This window comes from Emydura macquarii, unplaced genomic scaffold (assembly GCF_026122565.2).
Source record: "Emydura macquarii macquarii isolate MOO-44397 ecotype Brisbane River unplaced genomic scaffold, CSIRO-AGI_Emac_v2 contig_318, whole genome shotgun sequence".
NCBI lineage: Eukaryota > Metazoa > Chordata > Testudines > Chelidae > Emydura > Emydura macquarii.
Window position 1 is genome coordinate 13864716 of NW_027130455.1, and position 24643 is coordinate 13889358.

Below are 24643 nucleotides of genomic sequence, written 5' to 3' on the forward strand. Positions count from 1 at the left end.
TTAATATTTCACAGAGAAGCAGTAATCCATCAGAAGAAAGATACAAGAATGAGGTACCAGTCAAGTAATCTATCAAATACCCTGTTGGAGACTGGCAAAGTTTCACACCTAATGGAAATGTGACACTGAATTATAACAAGTAATCCTTCTTGTTGTGGTGTTTGCTTTATAGCAGTATGTACTGTTTGCAGTCTGGAAAACATACCTGTAAAACAAATCAACCAAGGTGTACAGCTTATTGGTATGGTATTATATATGAGTAAGAATATTGAAACATAGGAAATTGGTGCTGTATGGTTTCTGCACATAAAATGTACTTGGTTACTTGGCACAGCAATGGTTATGTAAACTGATACTTGGATTTGATGCAGAGCTGCGGTACTTGGGTAACTATACAGGTGTTTATAATCAGTGTATAAGCAAGAGTTTGATCTTTGGGAAGGGAAATCTCCTGGTACAAAATAAAGCAGGTTTTTATCAAAGGTCAAAGCTTTTCTGTAAGCCCCTGTGTTGTATGTATGACTAAAATGGTTACATCACTGTACAGCATAAAATTTTGTGTGGTGATGAGGGTTTAGATCTGCTCAAATTCTTTCCGGCTGAGGTTGGGGCTATTTTAGTGCCGTTTCTTGGTATTGTGGCTATTGGAGTGTTGAAAAAGTGTATGATTACTTTCCATTGGAGTGCTCCTCATGAGGATTTGGAGGATGCAGTGGTGTGTGAATTTTGGAGGATATACATCCAGTCATCTATGGTACTGTGATATTCTGCTTCCCATTTCTGTTTTATGGTCCATGGCTTGTCTATTTCAGTCTTATTTAGAGTGGAATTGAAAATGGCAATTTGTCCTTTTGATCTGCCAATTGTTGTGGAGTCTCTGAGATTAGTTTTAAAACTCAGACCTGGATTTCTACTTGGCTTCCTTGTCTATGCTGTTGTGAAACATTAGTCAAACTTTCACATATTTTATCAAATCTGGTCTTTGAAGGTCATGTTGCTGGACAAATAACTCTTCTACTAAAATGTACTCTGAGTAGAGCTCTTATATGTCAAATAAAAATAATGGCACAAAAGAGGAAGCCTGTAGTCCTGCGTTATGTAGCTACCTTAGTTATAACTGTTTTCAAAATAGAGGATCTAAACCCTCATAGACTTTAAGGTCAGAAGGGACCATTATGATCATCTTGTCTGACCTCCTGTACAATGCAGGCCACAGAACCTCACCCACCCACTCCTGTAATAGACCTCTAACCTATGACTGAGTTATTGAAGTCCTCAAATAATGGTTTAAAGATTTCAAGGTATAGAGAATCCACCAGCAAGTGACCCGTGCCCCATGCTGTAGAGGAAGGCGAAAACCCCCAGGGCCTATGCCAATCTGCCCTGAGGGAAAATTCCCTCCCACCCCCAATATGGCAATCAGCTAAATCTTGAGCATGTGGGCAAGACTCACCAGCCAGACACCTGGAAAGAATTATCTGTACTAATTCTGAACCCACCCCATCTAACATCCCATCACAGGCCATTGGGCCTATTTACCACTAGTAGTCAAAGATCAATTAATTGCCAAATTAGGTTGTTACATCATACCATCCCCTCTATAAATTTATCAAGGTCAGTCTTGAAGCCAGCTTGGTTTTTTTGTCCCCATTGCTCCCCTTGGAAGGCTTTTCCAGAACTTCTCTCTTGATGGTTAGAAACCTTCATCTAATTTCACATTTAAACTTCCTGATGGAGAGTTTATATCCATTAGTTCTTGTGTCCGCATTGGTGCTGAATTTAAAAATTCCTCCTTAGTATTTATCCCTGTGATGTATTTATAGAGAGCAATCATATCTCCCCTCAGGCTTCTTTTGATTAGGCAAAACAAGCCAAGCTCTTTGAGTCTCCTCTCATAATATATAAGTAGTAAACAGGGTCCTCATAATCAGGGAGTAGAGCTGGCAGGACACAGAACAATATGCATTTTAGCAAACACAAGTGGGGGAAGAAAACATGGAGCATCCTTTACCACCAGACTCCATATCACCACCTTTACTGCTTGAATAAACTTTTTACTTTGAAGGCTAAGCCTCAGAAGAATCTATTTCAGAGGTTCACTGAACTATAAAAGAAAGGGGCACAGACCCCCAAGATATCTGCTTCACCTAAGAAGATAAAGACACCAGCACCTTTGGGACTCCTTACCAAAGAAAGGGTGAGTCACCATCTTGCTGGAAGACTGCCTTGAGTTCAGGGGACTGGAGGAGACCTCCTTGAAGTCCTTTCCATTCCAACACTTCTATGATTCTATGATTTCTTGAGGTCTTCAAATCAAGATTGGATGTCTTTCAGGAAGATATGTTTTAGTCAAACTAGTTATTGGACTCAATACAGTCTTAAACATGGAAGACCAGACACAGTATTATCTTTGCAATGTGACTTTGGAGCCCATGTTACCTCAATATCTTCCCCAAGGGCCACCCACAAATGTGGGAAAAGGGGGTGACAAGATAGAACCTCGCAGTATCCTTCAGAGGAGGGAAGGAAAGACCCTTGAGATAGAAATCCTCCATCACTACCCTGTGGGTCTTGGAGTAAACTTGTCTTGGATTTGATCACATTAAACAAACTTCTTTAGCTTTATTCTCATGGTTTGTCACCAAAAATCCTTGTTACAGTTTGTCTTGTGTCATTTCTGTATATCTTTTGTTTTTCCCTCCCCCTACAATCATATTCCAGCTAGGATTTTCAAAGGGCCCTTAGGGATGTGGGTACCCAAATGTCATTGATATCTGTAGTGGGGTAGGAACCCTCAGGTGCTTTTCAAAATTCCAGTCATAATATTCAGAGAGGGCACTTTTATTTTCACACATTTTATTTTCAGTATTTAATAACAGAGCAACATTCAAGTAGGCAGCTGTGTGATTATCCTAAAGCAAAACATCTGTCTTGGCTCTAATCTTGCTCGGTTATCCTTCCAATGAGGCATTTTGATTAACTTTGTATTCTTAAGATAGCAATTTGTGCCACAGATCTAATTATGGAGTTTATGTAACGCATATAAAGTCATTATTTTCACAAGCCCCTCTCACCTCAGCATCAATACGACAAGCTTTCAGTATGCAGCACTCAGGCAGTTACCTCTTCTTGTTGAAAACAATTTCTTCCTTTAAGAAACGTGAACGAGAGTTGCATCATTCTTTTGTCCTGGTAAGGAAAATTGTACCTCTGTATCTCTAAACTGCTGCGTGTTTTTAAACTGAAGAGTCTCTAACTTGTGCGGAATATTGATTATTGATTAAACTTGTTGGTGGGCTTCTTTTTGGAATGGATAAACTGAGTTCTGCTCTATTCCTTTTGAACTGAGGATTCTGGCTACGTTTCATGTGGATCATAATATTCCATAAGGAATGAAGTGGGTGAATGGACAGGAAGAGTCTTTAGAGAAGAGTTGGTGACTTCTTGAGTAGAAAACATACTGTATGTGCTATGACTGATATTTAATTCTTCCTCTGGCTTTAAACTGAGGACTGCCTGGGAGGCTATTAAATGAGATTACTTTTCCCAAAGGTTTGCATGTGAGAGGGGTAGCTACTAAAGAAGGGAGTTTGCTGATCAACTGCAGTTATTCAACGTATATGTATGTAGCTTAGTAGCGTTATTGTCACAAAGCTATGTATTATAATATGAACTTAAATACAGTAAGTGGATGGTGAATATCTATATATTGAATAAAAAATCATATTCATTTAGTAAGTCATACTTAACACATTTATATTCAGATAGGCTACTGTTTTATGTCACAACTGTTTTAAAATATTTTTGTGTGTACACACATACATCAAGTAGAGTGGAAATATTTATTTTTCCATATGGGGCAGCAGATACAGGGAGAGTGTTTTCTGGAGGGGAGAATAAAGAGTGTTGGAGGCACAGTGAGACAGCATGCCCGTTTCCTGCCATGTATTCATTGTCCTGAAACTTAATGACAGGGTGGCTTTAGAATGGGCTACAATAATATGTGAAAAAGTGGTTAAGACACAGAGGTCATAACTATTGAGATAAGTATTTGAGCAGCATCCTTCAGATGTGCATAACTACTAACTACACCAGTTGAGTACTTGAGTTGAATTAACAGGTGAGCATATTAGGTTCTTGGGAATTTGATGGGCTGACAGCAGACACTTGGACCCTTGTGTTTAAGAGGGCAGACAGCTTATGCTGTAACTGAAGACTTCCTTTTGTGTCACCAAGCATCTACAGCCATAGTAAGTAAGGGTGGGTTGTCTTTGGTATTGCAGGCTATTGATTTCACTTTTATTCCAAATGCTATTCCTTGCAGAAGCTGTCTTCCCCTAACATCAGTATTTGCTATGTCCTCTGCCTCCCCCTCCTCAATAGCTCCAGCTGTTCCCATTCACCCCACTGCTGCTCTCCCTATACTCCCAGCCAAGCACTTAGTGCCTCTTTTTACCTTTTCCCAGGAAGTCTATGGCAGAACCACAAATACAGCCCATAACTCATAACTCCCATGTTTTACCCACTAGGCCCCTCTTGTTCTTGTTAGAAACAAAAAAGCTTGCTTCTGAAAATTCCTTCTTGGAGCTATTTTTTATAACTCAAAACACCATGACTTCAGTCAGGGACACCCAGGAGAGACATTCTTGTCAGGTGTTGGTAGGATGCTGCCTTGAAGTTAAGAGCCATTTAATTTTCCTCTGTGATTTGGGGATCATGTACATGTATCAAAGGTTATTGCAACAATTTAGGTTCCTCTAATTGATTTGCAAACCTGTCAGGTAGCTCTCGGTAAATCAATTCTGGCGCATTCAGGCTTTAAGATTCTGTGATTGTCACACTCGTTGTTCAGTAAGCTGACAGTGAGAAGTCAGAGTTATCTGGTCTGTCCAGTGTGTGTGTGTGTGTGTGTGTGTGTGTGTGTGTGTGTGTGTGTGTGTGTGTGTGTGTGTGTGTGTGTAAAGAAGGGAGCTGGTTGTTTTATTTAGCAGCTTTAAAAGCTTTTTGTATCACACATTCACATGTATATGGTAAATCTATAGAGTGTGCAAAATTCCCAGTTTTGCCCAGATAGCCTTTTTAGATCCATATTGAATTACAGAGCACCCTGGCTTTGTGTCTTATGCAGTAGTTAATAAACGCTCACATCAGTGATGTCCTGTAAGTGCAAGATAGTCTTTTAAATGTCTCTACAATAGCCTTTATTGTATAAGAACATTTGGAAGAATCATCTTTCAGACCCTTGATTTGTTTCCTTTTTTCATTACCTTGTTAGTAAATATTTTATGGAGCCTGTGTCTAAATAATTCATTCTGTATTCTCTGATAAAAAAATTGTTTAGTCTCTCTCTTATTTCAGTTTTAAATTCAGTTTTTACTTCACCCATCTGCATCTTTTTATAATTGAAATTGGCACTGTTCTGGAATGATAGAATTATATAATTTAAACATGGAAAAGACCCTTTAGGTCACTGAGTATATCTGCCAGTATGTGAGTATTCTCTTCGGTCTACTTTCTAGTATTTAGTTCAGGCTTATTTTAAGAGTCTCAAGCAATAGGGCTACCATTGCTAATCTTTGGAGATTATATCACAGTTTTGCAAGACTGTCACAGCAATATATCCTGACATAAAATTTAACTTGCCTGCCTTTGCCATGAGAGTTTTAAAAAAATGCTCTTTTACTCCTTCATTTAAAACAGAAAAAAATAACTCTTGGAGAGTAGGCGAGTATAATTTTGTAAGGGTCACTTGAACATTTTCATAGATTCATTTATAGATTTTAAAGTTGAAAGAGACCATTAGAACACCTAGTCTGACCTCTAGTATAACACAGCCCATAGACTTTTACCCAGTTACCTACTGCATTAAGTCCAATAACTAGTTTGACTATAAGATATCTTCCTGAAAGGCATCCAATCTTGATTTGAAAACCTCAAGAAATCACAGAAATGTAGGAATGGAAGGGACGTCAAGAGGTCTTCTACTCCAGTCCCCTGCACGCAAGGCAGGATTAAGTATTATCTTGACCATCCCTGACAGGTGTTTGTCTAACCTGCTCTTAAAAATTTCCAATGACAGAGATTCCACAACCTCCTAGGCAATTTACTCCAGTGCTTAACTACCCTGACAGTTAGGTAAGTATTTCCTAATGTCCAACCTAAACTACTCTTGCTGCAGTTTAAACCCATTGCTTTTTATCCTATTCTCAGAGGTTAAAGAGAACATTTTTTCTCCCTCCTCTTTGTAGCAACCTTTTATGTTACTTGAAACAATAGTTTCCTAAAAATTATTATCATGTTGCCCCTCAGACATCTCTTCTCCTGACTAAACAAACCAAATTTTTGCAATCTTCCCTTATACGTCATGTTTTCTAGACTTTTAGTCATTTTTGCTGCTCTTCTCTGGACTTTCTTCAGTTTGTCCACATCTTTCCTGAAACGTGACATCTAGAACTGGACACAGTCTTCCAGTTGAGGCCTAATCAGTGGAGAGTAGAGCAGAAGAATTACTTCACGTATCTTGCATACAACATTCCTGTACCTATTTATCTGTTTATTACCAGGCCGCCTTCCTGGTAGCTATCACTTCTGCCCCCAGGGTTGGAGAATTGGGGCCTTTAGTGGCAGGCCCCCCCCCCTTTACAGTATTCGCCAGAGAGAAAGTATCACTAGAGGCCCATCCTAGATTTTTACCTAAGGTATCGTTGGAATTTCATATGAATCAAACCATTCATTTTCTGATTTTTTTCCCCAAAACCACATTCAGCTACTCAAGAGGTCATATTCCACACCCTCGATGTCATGAAGGTATTAGCCTTTTATCTAGAGAGAACCAAACTATTTAGAACTCCTAGACGATCTAGATGGAAATAAGAGTTCGGCAATTTTGAAACAGAGGTTAGCCAAATGCTTCTCCGCATGTATTAAGAGCTGTTACAACAAACTCGCGTTCAGCTCTCTTCCAGGTTGATAGTACATTCTACAAGAGCACTATCTACTTCTATAGCCTTACTTATGGATGTTCCATTTGCAGACATCTGTAGATTGGCAAATTTTCCTAATAATTTTGCCTTGCTGCCTGCTGCAACATCAGATACTGCTGTAGGCAATGTAGTTCTCTCTTCTGTATTGGACTCTGATTCAAACCTCCCATTCCATTCATGGGGTACTGATTGGAAATCAGCTGGAGTGGAGCACCTACAGGAATTCATCTCGAAGAACTACAGTTACTTCGCAAGGTGATTAACCTCTTCTTTTGTCAAGGACACTGAGCAAGGTTTTCAAAGAAATTATTAAGCTTACCTATTATTATTACTTAAATATCCGTTCAGAAGGTTAAGTGAAAGGCATATGGCAAAATAGCTTTACTCATCTATACAATTAACTAGAGGACAATGTTAAGATGAACTTTCTTCTGGACAGTAAATCCCTCGGCTTTTCTCCTGTTGGTTGCCCTGTGCTGATTTATTACTGATGTTGGCTGCATATTACTCATTCTTTTGCCTGGAAAGTTTTGTAAAACTCTCTACTTTCTAAAGTCTACCATCTTCTTCTGCATTATTTCTTCCCCTAAATCTGCTTTTGCAGATGTTGCACAGTGTGAATGTTGTGTTGAGTGGAAATAAGCCCCGTTCTCTAAAGCTTGCACTATTGCCAAATACAGGTCAGCTCTAACTGGCACTTGTTCAGTTATTTATATTATTTCTGTATATGAACTACAATGTAACTGATTGGATACTGAAAACAGATGTTTTATCATTTGGAATTCTATTATATTGCAATAAATCCCCTATGATAGACCCTAATTCTGCCCATCTCATTTGCCTATTTCGCTTTTAATTTTGCATTTCCTTTTGTTTATTGTTCAGCCTGTCTCAGTTTTAGTCTAATTATTTTTTTTTTCCTCTCCATGAAATTCCTGTTAGTAATGGAATAAAGGTGGCACTTAATCTGCAGGTACCTCAGGCTGTGAAAAGTACAGCAAAGTAGTATGTTGGGTTATTACTTTGTAAGCCTGGTACACCATTACTTTTAAAGATTACCAGCAAAAAGTAATGCCATGGGCAATGCAGACTTTGATTTTGAAAAGATGACACGAGCAGAATGATTTTTTGTGTTTTTTTTCTTTCAGTCAGAAGCAGAGTTTTTATCTTCATTCACTGCAAGGCTGATTAATGCACGTCTATTTGATCTAGATGCATACTGCTTGATATCATTTCTATTGAACCAGTAAAAAACAAAACAAAACACCCACACTGTTATAGAGAAGACATATTTAACAAGAACATACCAGGTAAACTGAAATAAAAGAAAGCCCACACAGGGTAGAAACGTAAGGGGTGAAATCCTGTCTCCATTGAAGTCAGTTGGAGTTTTCTTATTGACTTCAGTTAGACCATGATTTTTACCTAAATATTGCATCTGTTCCAGATATCAACCAGTTACATGTTCCAGAAGGGACGCATTAGAACAAACATAAAATTGACCATGTTCCCAATTCTGGGGTGTTTTGGCGGAGATGACGCAGTAGAAGATAAGTTAGCTCTTATTTTGATAAATTTTCTATCACTCCCTGTGAATTTAAGGTATGTGGGTGCTTTAATTATTTCTCCTATGAATTTATCCCACTAATGCTGATCACTTTGTATCATATAGTGCAAGATGAGGGGGGTATATAATATAATTTGCTGTCTTGCAGTAATGGTGCTCAGATTTGGAAATATCTCTGAACTATGGCTCTTATTTTAAGAACCTTGCAGTTTTCAACAAGTGAACATAAAAAGCTTATATTTTATGTGTTTGTATATACAAGCATATCAGAAGTATTATCAAATCTTAAAGGCATTGTCCACATCACTATTTTTAGCATGTTAGCTTGAGTAAAGCTAGTCAGGACTGGATTAACCCATCACTGGGCCTTAAGAAAACATACGTTTCCTACCTTCTAATTTGAATAACAATACACTTCAGTGATATTCCTTCCCATACATGCCACTGCAGTAAATTCCCATCCCAGTCTGTTCGCTTACTGCTGTTGGAGAAGGAAGCAGTTTCTTCTTCCAGTGCCGTTCTCCTTCCTTGGCTCTGTGGAATGGCAAAGTGAGTCTTAGCTGTGTATGATGCCTAGCTGTGCCCACACATCCACTGGTGTGGACTTGCATCTGAACTGAAGGAATGTCACATGACTCAAGGGGTGGCTGAGAGGCTGGAGGGGGAGCTAGTCCAACACTGAGTGAGTGGTGTTGTGACCCCGTGTGTCAGGTCGCAATGCCACTTACTCGAGTGAGTGAAGTTCTTTCAGTTTGCGTGCAAATCCAAATAGTTTTTTTTTTTTAAATTGGCTCCCCATATGAATTTGGACCCCAGTTTGCCTATGCATTAATCTGTCCCAGTAGCTAGTGCAAGTTTGCTTACCCAAGCTGGGAGCTACACTCCCAGCTGCAGTGCAGACATACTGTGGAAGTCAGGTGGCTGTGTCTGCATTTTGGGTGAATTTCAGCCTGAGATCCTGCGCAATCTTATGTACCACTTAAACCTTATTGTGAGCTCTTAAATGTTGCATGCCCACAAGTTAATTTTCCACACTGGGCAGGATTCCTGCCCTGGGAATGCTTGTACATCTCTTCAAGCTGCAATAACACCTAACTCCGCACTGCTCCACAAGCACCAGTGCCAAGTGGGAATAAATTTTGGAAGTATGAGTGTTTGATAATCAAAGAACTGTTGCACATTCAGTATGCTTTTGCAATATATACTCTATGGGCACAAGGATTGGAAGCATTTACACTGGGTCAGAAATTGGTGTTCACAGTTTGTAACTGTTCAAAGCAACATTAGTTCATGAATGCAGCCAGTACCAAGAAGGTCCAGGGAAAGTAATTGGCATATGCTGGAGATTTTAGGGAAAAGATAAATATGGCAACAGTCAGGAATAGACTGTTCGAAGACATCTGTCTAGTAAATATCTTACTCCTGATGCATTTCTGTTTACCTCATTTTTCCCCCAAAATATTCAATTTTTAAACTGCCTTTTTTTTCTGTCAACTTCCTTTAATTTACAGCATATTCACCCAAACACCATCTTCATAGCTGATTGTAAAAGCTAAAAGAACTGTTTAAGAAAGTGCTATTATTTTTATTATTTATGTAATGAAAAATGTTAGGCATACTTTTAGTACAAAGCAAGTGTTGCTATTGTACGTTAATTTGATGTGCTATTCTGGAAAATGCATCATTTCTATTGCTTGAACAAATAATAAATGTTATCGAATCAATAAAATAAATTCTTAGTAAAGTACACCTCATTAAAATTGATCATGTTAATGGGTTTGTCAGTTGTGATTACTTTGCTGATAATATTAATAATCAACAATAAAAATTTTTTATTATCCTGAGCAGAATTACAGGCATGTCATTATATCTTCTGTTCTTCAGCACTTCTTCTTTTGACATATTTTTATCCTTCACTGAATCAGATGTTGGATATAAAGTTACTGCTTTTATGTTACTGTTAATCATTGCTAATTTAACCTGTTATCAAGTAGTATCAGAAGAGGAAGAACTTTGACTATATATTAGGTTTATTTTTGTTTTGTTTTGTGTTTTCGAGAAATTCTTCCCACTGGCATCTTGCTGATCCAGATGGAGATGTCAGTGTTTCTCTATAGCCATATTTATTCTTGTTAGGTAACGTGACAACTAATAGCTTTTCTAAATATTAGATTTTTAAAAAAATTAAAAGTGGAAATCAAGTCCAAATATACACTCTCTATAATAACTTTAAGATACATTATTTAGTTTAACTTACAATGGCTTTATATGAAGGCTGCATTAAACATTACATTTCCTTACATTTGGTAAGGAAAGGCCTGGAGGCTTTCTTGAGGCACTTTTCTTCTAGACTGTCAGTTGCTGTCTGAGAAAAATATAACTTGTGACTTTTTTGTTTCACATCTATATATAGAAGGGAGAACTATTTGCTGTAAAGTTACTCTTTTGTTGTTCAAGGGGGCTCTGTGTTGATCCTTTTAATTGATCAGTTTCATACAAAAACCATTGATTTTTTAAAAAAATGTAGTCTCAAAATGTGATGGAAAATGAGCTGCATGAAATGCAGTAGTGGATAAGACTAAGCAACTGTGTATTGTGTGATTTTTTTGCGGCATCATAGTTTATCTTCTGGAGTACAATTCTGTGCAAACGGTTAGGTTAAACTCAATATATATTATAAATTGAAAGTTTAGATTCTGGAGTACTGCTATGTATATTTAAACTAGAATTGTGTGTGTAGCAACACACACACAAACAAACAATTCTCTCTCTCTGTGCATGTGCTTGCTTGCGTCCTCTCTCTCTCCTAGAGTGTGTATATCTTTAGCTCTGACAGTTCTGAGAAAAACCTTGAGAAAGTGCACTGAGTTTAAACTAACGCAGTGTTGTTTTTCTGAGGCTTCAAACAGCATGAAACAATAAAACTGAGAGATGTAAGGTGTTCCATTAATCTCAGTGATGTGTTGGCTCTGAGACCTAATGATGATGATTACTGTGTATTCACTTGTCCGATATCCAATTGCCAGAAATGTCATCTTTCTTCCACATTAAATTTATGCATTGTTCACACAAAGCTCTGCAACATACTGGAAATTGACTATGCATGGACAATGTAAAATAAAAATAGGGACTATTGCTAGAAAAACGAAGCATCCCAGAATATCCAGTCGTACCAAGGTGCCATAAAATTTAGGCCAGCTTGCTCTGGAGTACAGAAGTCTTTAAATATGACTTAAATTTATGGTTCAAATAGTAAGCTCTCCATTTAAAAGAAAAGAAAAACTGAGAAACTCAAAAAAAACCTTAATATATAATATACATAGGCAACATACATGCCATTTGCATTATCTTAGTCCCAGTTCCACTATCAGATTTTGAAGTATTGGACTCAAAACTATCTAATCAGGCATAGTTCTTATTACTATAAGTAATCCCTTTTTACTCCTGTGTATTACTCATAATGTAAGCATTGTATGGGACTACTTGTGGTAGCAAGTGTTTTGACTGGTAGTAGGCTTTTTGGGGGGAAAACATCTATAATTATATAATCTATAATTGTTTGTCCCACAGGTGAAAATAGCTTCTTAGATGGATCACATACAAACACTTTAGTAATTTACCTAGGATTATTCATGTGAAATCAAAGATGCTAGCCTCAGCATATTTCTTCATGTGGTGCTGTTTTGTGGATCTCAGAAATTCTGGCCTGTAACAATGAAACGGAAAAGGTTCCATCAGCTTTATTCTTGTACATTTTGAATGTCACCAGGGCTGGTACTCTCCTACAGAGTACCTTGTGTTTGCTGCTGCTGTTGCCTGTTAATGTTTCTGTATCCTTAATCACTATTTTTCTCCATTGAAGTAGTTTGTCTGGAGCATAACACACTATTATTACAAAAAAACAGAAGTAATTGAGAGAGAGAAAAGAAAGCAAAAATGAAGCCTTTTTTCTCCTCTTTTAAATGAATTCTTGGAGACAGTAAATTCAAAGAGACCAAAATTTTATGAACACAAAGGACACTAAAGCATCTGTGGGTGTTACACATATTGCTACTGGCCATTAGAAATCTTGCGCTAGTTTACTTGACGATGTTATATGCTCATTGAATCAGATATCAAATCTGTTTGAGTGCGGGGCTACCACAGCCAGAAAATTGTAATGAAGAATGACATCCAAGGACACGTGGAAGAAGAGTGACAGATGAAACTCTTCAGTACATCTCATCAGTATTGAAAGTAGATCAGAATAAGAAATGTTAATGGTATTTAAAAGATAATAGGCATGAGCCACGAGGGCCAAGTCTTTCTCAAGTGTCCAGATTTCTAACTGTCATGTCACAGTAGATTGCCAAGACGCTGAAGGTTGAGGCATAAGAAATTGGAAAGAATATGCGGGATAGATCTTGGATAGTTCTAGGGTCTTACTCGTCATTGTCAGTGAAGGTATCAGTATCTTGCTAAGCCTAAACAAACCCTCTCAACTTGACAAAATTAGATATGCATGGCAGACTTTGGAGCAATTCACTTAAAGGTATTGTGAAGAGAATAGCACCCCTAGATTTAGAGTCACATACCTGTCACTGTATTCAGTGGTGATCTCCTTTCTGCATCTTTTGATGAAATAGACCCTAAACCACGTGGCTGCATGTTGTTGTGCCAACAGCTGCCTTGAGCAATGCGGATAGCTGAGAACCAAAGTTACCCAGACTGTGATTTCTTTGTAGGCCAAGGGTAGGTTTTTTATTACAAAAGTTAAAACAAGAACATAAGAATAGCCATACAGGGTCAGACCAATGGTCCATCTAGCTCAGTATTCTGTCATGAGGCCTTCACAACATCCCCTGGCAATGAGTTTCTGTGAATAAGGAAGTGTTATTTACCCCTTCACATAACACAAGAACCAGGGGTCACCCAATGATATTAATAAGCAGCAGGTTTAAAACAAACATAAGGAAGTACTTCTTCACACAGTGAACAGTCCTAGTCTCTTTGATCTCTTATGAAAGCTGTTCCACACCCCCAATCATTTTTGTTGCCGTTCTCTGTACTTTTTCCAATTCGAACATATCATTTTTTAGATGGGGTGACCAGAACTGACTGCATTATTTAAGGCATGGTCATACTATAGATTTATATGGTGGCATTATGATATTTTCTTTCTTATTATCTATCCCTTTCCTAATGGTTCCTAACATTCTGCTAGCTTTTTTGACTGCTGCTGCATATTGAGCAGGTGTTTTCACAACTATCCACTATGACTTAAACCTCTTTCTGGAGGGGTAATAGCTAAGTTAGACCCCATAATTTTGTATGTAGAGTTGGAATTGTTTTCCAACGGGCATTACTTTGCATTTATCAACATTGGCTTTCATTTGCTACTTTGTCACTGTAGAGGATGTGTTCTCTCCTTTCCTGTCTATTTCGGAGAGAGGCCACGCCTCCTTGCGGTCACACTTTATACAGACAAACTTTATACAGGGGATTAGAGCTTCATGGTCTGTCTGTCCAGCCCTCAAGCAGGGCGAGGCAGACAAAGCAGTCTCTAGCCTGAGTCCGGGCGAGTAAACATTCTATATGCCCCAGGGCCTCTGGCAGGGCAGGCCCGAGCAGGCAAAGCAGTCTCTAGCCCTAGGTAGGGTAAGCACACAGTCTAAAGCCAAGCCCTAAGGCAGGGCGAGCAGGCAAAGTAAATATTCTATAGCCCTAGGTATGGCAAGCAACCTGTCTAAGGCCCAGGGGCAATCACCCCAGGGTTGAGGTGGAAAGGGGGAAGGGAGACACAGGCCCAACCAACTCCACTCCATCCCAGCCCAGGGCCCTAGCAGTGGCAGGATGTCCTGCCACTGAACCAGCGGGGCTCTAGCTGAAACGCGCTGGCTCAGCTGCAGTGCACAACACAGATGGACGGTCATCTGGCTTCCCTGGGCCTCTTCCTCCCCCCTTTCCCTGGAGTACCTGGCACTCGGAGCCACTCTGTCTCTTCAGGGGACACAGCTAGGGAGAGGCTCCACAGCCCCTCACGGTTGTCGACTGGCAGCAGGTCCGGCAACTCCTCGGGGTCGCCGGTGGATGGCAGCTCCTCTAGGTCACAGGGCCCAGGTAGTTCCTCGGGCTCACAGGTGTCAGGCAGCTCCGGCAGGTCCTTGGGGCTCCTGCTGGTAGGCCGTCCTGGCAGCTCCTTTGCAGGGTAGGTCCCGGTAGCTCTGGCAGGGACTCAGAGCCCCAATCGGGAGGCAGCCCGAGCAGCTTCTCCGCAGGGCAGTGGTCAGGTTCGGGTCCCAGCACCACGGGAGAGACATCCTTCTCCTTCAGCTGCTCTCCCCAAACTGGGCTGGGAGTCCTGCCCTTTATACTTTCTGTTCTTGTCTGAGCCCTGCCCTCCTACTTCTGGAAGGGCAGGCATGGCTTTTCTAGCTCTGCCCTCCCTGGGCGGAAGGGCCGTCCCTCCTTGTCTGTCTCGGAGGGAGGCCATGCCCCCTTGCTACAGTCATCAGTTTTCAGACATTCCTTTGTAACTCTTCTCAATCATTTTTGGCTGTAACTATCTGGAGTAATTCTGTATCGTTTGCAAGCTTTACTACCTCACCATTTACCCCGTTTTACAGATTGCTTGTGAATATGTTGAACAGCACATGCCCCAGGACATATCGTCAGGGGACCTGCTGTTTACTACTTTTCTACAGGAGCCACGCTGAGATAGCTTAAATAGGGCAAAATTGCAAAGAATGGGGCAGGCAGACCCCTAATGCTGGTGGTTTTTCTTCCATAAAATATACCCAGCCAGCAACAAACAGCTTCTGATCACCTCACTGATTATTTAGAAGATAAAAACACAGTTCCTTGAAGCCATCAAGCCCTCTGACTGCCATCCAGACAGCTAAGTCAAATATGATAGAGATTACTGAAAATCTTTGCCCATCATATGTAAAGGGTTCTACCAATCCCAAAGGACTGGACACATTACCAACCAGGTCAATGAATATTTCAGATCTTACCCAAATACATGTTTAAAGCCAATGCTTATTCACTAAACTTTTTTTTTTAAAGATGGTATTGGTTAAAATTTGATATACATGCAGATGAAAATAAAAGTTAATAAGTCAGTTTCAAAGTACAGATGATAACTGAGTTGCAAAGTCCTTAATTTGCAAAAGCTTCTGGAAATTACCCTAACAGCCTGAGGGTCATCAGTCCTTGTTTATAAATCCAGTCCAGAGAAATGAAGCAGGAAATGAAGACAAAATGGAGATGTTTTCAGGACCTTAGATAACTTCTGCCCTGTGGGTGGCTGGTCTTTGTCTTAGTTTGTGAAAATTCACAGAAGCAATATGGAGGTTCAAGGCCATATGAGCAAGTCACATGTCCTTGCATGCTTTTTTGTCATAGGAGCATTCATTGCCCATATTCTGGCTAACTCGTCCACAGGAAAGTTCACCAAATGGGGTCGAGTTGTTTTATGGCCCTTAGTGAAAGCTAAGTATCCTTTGATGGGCCATCAAATGGCATTATTCATTCACAAAGTTGCTAGACTGGATACAAACAAGTGTTATCCCAGGAGCAAACACATATGGGTTTGGGTGTGGATGTGGTAGTGGAGAGACTTGAATTGGTTATATATGTATTTTAAATGTTGTATTATGAAATAATATTCTGTACAACCAGTCTTTGTTCCTATTTGTACAGTGTTTGTCCGGTACCATAAAACCATGAAAATAGTCTAGTGTAGTATAGTGCATTATGCCACAAGACTTAATAGAACTGGAAATGATGTGTGTTCTTAATAGAATTAAATAGTTAAAAACAGACAATATATCACATCAACACTGAGAAAGCAGAGCAATTGGCTAGTTACTATAGGTACCTATACACAAACTCAAGAAGCCTGGGAAACAAGCAGGAGGAATTGGATGTCCTAGCACAGTCAGGGGAGAAAAGGTAAAGGAGTTGCGCTGTATGTAAGAGAGCAATATGCTTGTTCAGAGCTCCAGTATGAAACGGGAGAAAAGCCTCTTGAGAGTCTCTGGGTTAAGGTTAGAGTCGAGAGCAACAAGGGTGTTGTCATGGTGGGCATCTGTTATAGACCACCAGACCAGGAAAATGAGGTAGACGAGGCTTTCTTCAGACAACTAGTAAAAGTTTCCAGAGGACCTGGTTCCCATGGGGGACTTCAATCACCCTGAAATCTGCTGGGAGAGCAATACAACAGAGCACAGACAATCCAGGACATTTTTGGAGAGAGTTGAAGACAACTTCCTGGTGCAAGTGCTGGAGGAACCAACTGAGGGCTGAGTTCCTCTTGACCTGCTCTCACAAACCAAGAAGATTTGTTAGGGGAAGTAGAAATGGGTGGTAACCGGAGCAGCAGTGACCATGAGATGGTCAACTTCAGAATACTGACAAAAGGAAGAAAGGAGAACAGCAGGATATGGACCATGGACTTCAGAAAAGCAGATTTTGACTCCCTCAGGGAGCTGATGTACAGGATCCCCTGGGAGGCTAATATGAGGGGGAAAGGAGTCCAAGAGAGCTGGCAGTATTTTAAAGAAACCTTATTGAGGGTGCAGGAACAAACCATCCCGATGTGCAGAAAGAATAGCAAATATGGCAGGTGACCAACTTGGCTTAACAAAGAAGTCTTTGGTGAGCTTAAACACAAAAAAGAAGCTTACAAGAAGTGGAAGCTTGGTCAGATGACTAGGGAGGAGTATAAAAATACTACTCGAGCATGCAGGAGTGAAATCAGGAAGGCCAAAGGACAATTGGAGTTGCATCTTACAAGGGATGTGAAGGTAACAAGAAAGGTTTCAACAGGTATGTTAGCGACAAGAAGAAGGTCAGAGAAAGTGTGGGCCCCTTACAGAATGAGGGAGGCAACCTACTAACAGATGATGTGGAGAAAGCTGAAGTACACAATGATTTTTTTGCATCTGTCTTCACAGACAAGGTCAGCTCCCAGACTACTGCACTGCATAGCACAGAATGGGGAGGAGGTGATCAGCCTTCAGTGCTGAAAGAACAAGTTCAGGACTATTCAGAAAGGCTGGACATGCACAAGTCCATGGGGCCGGATGCAATGCATCCAAGGGTGCTGAGAGAGTTGACTCATGGTATCACAGGGACATTCGCCACTAACTTTGAAAACTCATGGCGGTTGGGGAAGGTCCCAGATGATTGGAAAAAGGCAAATATAGTGCCCATCTTCAAAAAAGAGGAGGAGGATCCAGGGAACTACAGACCAGTCAGCCTCACCTCAGTCCCTGGAAAAATCATAGAGCAGGTCCTCAAAGAATCCATTTTGAAGCACTTGGAAGAGAGGAAGGTGATCAGTCAACATGGATTCACCAAGGGCAAGTCACATCTGACCAACCTGATTGCCTTCTATGACGAGATGACTGGATCTGTGGTTGTGGGAAAAGTCGTGGAGGTGATATACCTTGACTTGAGCAAAGCTTTTGCTATGGTCTCCCACAGTAGTCCTATCTGCAAGTTAAAGAAGTATGGGTTGGATGAATTGGCTATAAGATAGATAGAAAGCTGGCTAGATCATTAGGTTCAGCGAGTAGTGATCAACGGCTCAAAGTCTAGTTGGTAAAGTGCCCCAGGGGTTGGTGCTGGGGCTGGTTTTGTTCAACATCTTCATTAATGATCTGGGAGACATGGTGGATTGCACCCTCAGCAAGTTTGCAGATGACACTAAACTGGAGGGAGTGGTAGATACACTGTAGGGCAGGGATAGGATACAGAGTGACCTAGACAAATTAGAGGATTGGGCCCAAAAAAATCTGGTAAGGTTCAACAATGACAAATGTGGAGTCCTGCACTTAGGACGATAGAATCCCATGCAATGCTACAGACTGGGGACCGATTGGCTAGGCAACAGTTTGGCAGAAAAGGACTTGAGGGTTACAGAGGGCAAGAAGTGGGACATGAGTCAACAGTGTGCCTTTATTGTCAAAAAGGCTAATGGCATATTGGGTTGCATTAGTAGGAGCATTTGCAGCAGATCGAGGGAAGGGGTTATTCCCCTCTATTTGGCACTGGTGAGGCCTCTTTTGGAGTATTGTGTCCAGTTTTGGGCCCCCCACTACAGAAAGGATGTGGACAAATTGGAAAGAGTCCAGCAGAGTGCAACAAAAATGATTAGGGGGCTGGAACACATGACTTATGAGGAGAGGCTGAGGGAATTAGGCTTGTTTAGTCTGCAGAAGAGATGAATATGGGGGGATTTGATAGTAGTGTTTCATTACCTGAAAGGAGGTTCCAGGGAGGGTGGAACTAGGCTGTTCTCAGTGGTAGTAGATGACAGAACAAGGAGCAATGGTCTCAGATTTGCAGTGGGAGAGGTCTAGGTTGGATATTAAGAAAAACTTCTTCACTAGTTGAGTGGTGATGCATTGGAATGGGTTACCTAGGGAAGTGGTGGAATCTCCATCCTTAGAGGTTTTTAAGGCTCAGCTTGACAAAGCCCTGGTTGGGCTGATTTAGTTGGGGGTGGTCATGCTTTGAGCAGGGACTAGGTGACCTCCGTAGGTCCCTTCAAACCCTAATCTTCCATGATTCTATTATTCTAATATTGTACCTAAGCCTAGGCCAACCAGGTTAAAACTAGTACTCAGACTGGAAGAGTTCATCTTGTCTAATGAGTATAAGCCTTTTTTTTTTTTTTTTTTTTTAAGAGAGGGTCAATAAATGAGGGTACGGTACAGAATAAATGCTCATGAACAAAATCATTCAGCTTTGTATTCTCCTTGTTAGTGATTCATATTTTTACTGTGCTTTTAGATAATGCCTTTTGTATTAAAGTGACCAGATAATCTGACTGGAGCTGGATAATCCTGAGTATATTTATGGAAAGAATGTCTCGTATGTTCACGTCCTTTAAAAAAAACTTCTATCTCTCTGTTTTCGAAGGCTGCTCCAGTTTTGTCCCAACAGTTCAATACCAATCTGGCACTGCAGTTGTCAGTGTGCTGTCTTGGCTTCAGAGTACTGATACAGTCCAGGTGGAAGCAGTGTCTCCAGTCAGTCAGTGAAAGGAAAAGATTCTATTCAGGTGCAGCAAGGATGAAGCAGTAAGTTGACAGCAGTCTTGGTAGATAGTGGAATCAAAAGTTAAATACCTAGAGGAGGAACAGGATTGGGGACATAGAAGAAAAGTGCTCTGGAAAAGAGGAGGAGAATGATGTCCTTTTCAGGAAGGTCTGGGTTGATTTAACTTCTCCAAAGCCCCTAAGTCAATTCAATATGCCCTTCTGTCACTTTCTCTAAAGTCCAGTACCAAGAGTCCTGGAGCTTTGATATGCCATTTGTCCTAAAGGAGGCCCTTCTTTACATTAACTCGTTAGTGGAGTTCCTCCTGCTGAGCAGGAGGTTGCCAGTAGAATTAAGTGGATTTTTAAAACTAAAAATCTAACTGTTTACTATTAAATAGTATGGTTTTTAGCACTTATATACTATGTGCCATCTGTTGATCTCAAAATCTTTTTCAAAGGCAAATAAGAATCACAAGATGCATTTTATAACTTAGGAATCCCAGGCAGAGCGATTAGGTGGTTTGCCCAAGGTCACACAGCAAGTCAAGTGGCAGAATTGGGAATAGCCTTTGTTTCCCTATCTGAAGCTGTGTCTGATAGACAACACTGGAGGCACGGTCATTTTGAAAGGTGAAGTTCTCCTCCTCCTAATAGCAGGATCAGTGAAGGAAGTGTCCAATGAGCAGACAGGGACCACATCCCAAATAATTAAGGGTACGTTATCAAGACACAAGAGTCCCCATGGTTTGAGGCCCAGGTGGCTTGACAACCATTGGACTTGGAACTTGGAGTAGAAAATAAGAAGACGAACAGATCCCAACAAACAAATCATGCCCCAATTTTACTTTGGAATCTTTTGGATTTTATATCGATCTCTCATCTGTGGTTTACCACTTACCATCCATGGAAAATTCCAGGAGTCCTTTCAGCTAAAATGCTCTCAGATATCAGGCTTTCAGTAGTCCGTGCACCTATCAATAGAAGTGTGAGTTCCTAAAACAGGACCAAGGAAGTTCTTTGATTATATCACGCTCTCTCAACATGACTGTGGTCAAAAGAAATAAGGCCTTCCTACAATTCCAGAAGATTGTCCATAGTTCTTAAGACAGTATAGTCTCTTGCCTAAACGTAGGCTTTATGGGTGGGTATGTTCCATTGTCATTACAGGTTACATGATTACAGGAGCAGCTGAGGAGTTCTCTAAAGAAATTCACAGTCCCTAACTATTCTTATTTTATAAAATCCACATGTTTCTTCATCACTTGCATTTTAATTCTGTAATAATAAAATGGCTGAGGAAACTATGCTAGATTTATTTTGCCTGGACTATCTGATGTTAAGGTTAATCAATATGGAGAAGTAAAACCAGAATTTAAATGAAATCTAGAGCTTGACAGAGACCGCAGTATTATCTTGAAAAGCATCTTCTTTCTATCTATAATATAGACAAAAGAATTGAAACTCAGTATTCAATTGAACAGTCATGAAAGCTAAAGTGACGTTGAGGGTAGACATAGAAAGTCTGGTTTTTTTTAAAATGAACTGGTTACCCATTATAAATCTTTCCTGCATGGCCCATAACTGAAATTATAACAATCTAAATGAAAAAGAATCTGTAACTTGTATTTATTACTTTAAGCTACTAAAGCTACTCAGGGCCAGTGAGGAAAACTGGGTGAAAAGTGGGTGCACAGAATGCCTTTTTTCAGATATTTAGAAAGTGGTTTTTAATATCAAACTGTACAATATGTAATAGATGAAGACAGATCATCAGCTCAATTACAACTACTTCAGGGTACCAAAATATATGCGTCTTGTTCTCAGTGTATTTCTTGTGATTGGACAATTGTATAAAGGGAAATAATTTTAGCAAATGTTAAATGTGGTTGCATATAACCTATAATTTCTCTTTAGATGAAAGCTATTCTCCTACATCATAAAATTGAAAGGTCAGAAACCATGTGGTTACATGAAAGCACACTTGAATTACTGCATCAATACCCATTGTGGGGGTGGGGGGATGCTGCTTCTCAGGCAGTGAAGTTCTAGGCTAAAAAACATTATTTGATGGTAGAGCTGTACTCAATGCTTCTAGTGAAACTTGAAACCCCTTGAAACTTGCCTGGATGTGGGTTCCATCATGAACTTTATACTCAGCCTGGGCTATTTGAAAAATTCATGAATCTTTGCAAAGATGATCCAAATTTCAAAGTGAACTTGTCTGGATCAAAACCATGGAGGACTTGCAAGTTCATTCAGATTTTTGTATAAAAATGGATGAATCTTGCAGGTTTATGCATTGTTTCACTCAGTGATCTTTGTTTTGCTCAGATGCAAAACTTGGAGTATGCGCACCAATAGGAGTTGAAGCAAACTAACTCATGTTTACATAGAGCCGTGTAACCCAAAAACTCCAAGTTTCATACAATACTAACCAGTAAATGTCTACTGCTTGTGCATTTAGAGCCTAATCCAAAGACCACTGAAGTTAATGGAAAAATTCGTATTGACTTTGGTGGATTTCAGATCAGGCCCTTTTAGGGCCCAATCCAGCAAAGTACTGATCTCCCACTGACCTCAGTTACGACTGAATATAGTGATACCCCAGCCACACAACATTCTTCCTTGTAAGTTCAATGGGAGGTAAGGTTGCTAGCTCTGAATTTCATGTTACTGTGATTTTAATATTTAAGAGTTTCAAGTATTTAAATTAGTTTTCCCCTCTTCATTTTTCTCTCAGGCTAGTCCCGCCCCTATCATTGTCAACACAGACACCTTGGACACGATTCCCTATGTAAGTATGAAATTTTGTTTCATCGTTTTGTAAACAGTTGAACTTACAGCATGGTCTCCCTTGATTTCCCCTTAATAAAATTCTCTTCACTGCATTATCAGATATATTCAACATTATCCAAATGTATGTACAAAATGTTTCTTAAAACATGTACCTAGTTTTATTGAAAAATACTAAATAGATTGTGTGGTTTAATTCTTTCCCAGTTGCATAAATTAGGGAAGGTAATTAAGTCAGGTAAAATACAGCAAACACAGTGCAAAATAGTAATTCACATACATATTTTTTCTATGCAACAAAATTTTAACTAATTCAAACTAACTTCCTTTTGAAAAATATTGTGGATTCATTGTGACTTTCCCTTTTACCAGGGCAGCTGTATAACATGAAGCATTTTATTTGCAGATCAGAAAATATTCCTAATACCAAGAGTTTCTGTTGTTGATTTGGGAATTATAAAAAAAAAGAAATTTCCCACTATATAAATGAATAAATGATCCTTCCAGCATCAGAAGGAGGGGGACCATCTTGTCTCAACCCTTCACCTGTTTATCTGTATTTCTTTTTAGATTAGAAGCATTTTAGGGTTTCTCTGTGCAGCACATAGCACATGCTGGGCATTCCTGTTAGATAAGTAGTAAGAATTTACATTTTAAGTAATAAGAATGTTGTTTTATGTTTTAAAAATAGAAAAATTAATACTCATTTTCAGCCTTCCCCAATTGTTCAGGGCTGTTCAGAGGTTACCGTGTGTTATTTACAAACAACAGGGCTAGGATGCTGATAGAATCATTTTCAGCTCAACATCATTTAATGCTTTCCTAGAGACAAGTAACAAAGATGGTTTTTCAACATTTCTTCTTTAAGGGAGAATAAAGGAAGATGGGTACATCCTGGGGCTGTATGCATATCTATTTCTGATAACCACCATTTTGGTACAAAACTGTGCAGAGTTGCAACGGAAAGGAAGAATAGTTATTCCACGCTTTTCTACCAGTATTTAACAATAGTATAATTTTCATCCCAAAATGAAATGGGTGCAAAATACAAAGAAAGGCAAATGCTATGGTAATTATTAGGGCAGCAAGAAGGACAGGCTTGGGGAATCACATGCAACCGGCAGATTAATTATGCCCCTTTTCCACTTCCACTAACGATCCAGCCAGCCAGTATCTAATCTTTTCTGCTGCTTACTCTGAATTTTTTTTTAAAATTCTGCTCCTAATATTAACATCACATTTATCACTTTACTACCCACATCAACTTCTTGCCAGTCCTCTGCATGAAGTAAATGAATTATTGACCTAAGTCAATCATATTGTTGGAGTCTACTTGAAGACTGTATCAAAGAGAGAACTGCATGGTGACTGAGTTTTTGTCATTCCTTTTGCTTCTGCTGAGTCATAAAACTAACAGAGGAGTTATCATACATAATGCATACTGAGGAGTTGATCAGGAGTAATTCCATTAAAATAATTCTGTTGAAGTCAATGTAGTTATACTGGTGTAAGTCAAAGGAGGATTTTGGAAGTTTATCCTCCTGGAAAGAGTAGAAAATTTAAATACAATTTTTGCATTCATTTATTCTTCAGCCTTCTCATAAGACTTAAGTATAAGTCAGAGGAGAACCAAGCTCTAAGCTTTTAGTAGATATTGGGGAAAATCTACCAGAATATTAGGCATTGCCAAGCACTGTTATAACATCCAATAAGTTCAGTTTACAAGACTATAATGGTGCTAGGGTCAGATTCCAGAACACCACAACAAATGAATTGTTTCAAAATCTAACTATTTACAAAGTCAATTCTTACAGTATTAGTCTCTTTGGAATCATTTTTGGGTGCAAAGCTGCTACCTGCAGGTTATATTCACCCATGCAAACAATATCCTCACACACAACCCTACAGGGAAAATTTAAAAATGAGCAGTGGCACTACAGCAAGGAATAGAGATCCTTTCAGCTCAATATACAGAACCAAACTATAATGAAGGAGAGTGCAGAACACAAACACACACAAAATAATAAAACCAACACAAACATATTGTGCAATGTGTAAAAGTAAAGAAAACACAAGCAAATTTCAAAGTGGCCACACAAAAGGATTGTTCTGATTTGGTCCTAACTTAATATTTAACATCCTATTTCTGGTCTATTTTTTTTCCACTTTTAAAAATAAGGGCTGTATAAACTCAGTGGCCTTCAAAACTCGACTCTCTTGGACATTTACATTTTTTAGTTAAAAATGTGCTAGTCAAACTGGGACTA

General features: G+C 39.5%; 1 protein-coding gene across 3 annotated transcripts in view; it reads left to right on the forward strand.

Annotated features, from left to right (window-relative positions):
* Positions 1-24643, forward strand: part of LOC137166958 (disks large homolog 2-like) — a 623160-nt gene that overhangs the window by 19127 nt on the left and 579390 nt on the right. For all 3 annotated transcript variants that reach the window (XM_067568887.1, XM_067568895.1, XM_067568902.1), the window contains exon 2: positions 22324-22377. In XM_067568887.1, the coding sequence (XP_067424988.1) occupies positions 22324-22377 (54 nt within the window). The remainder of the gene's footprint in view (positions 1-22323; positions 22378-24643) is intronic.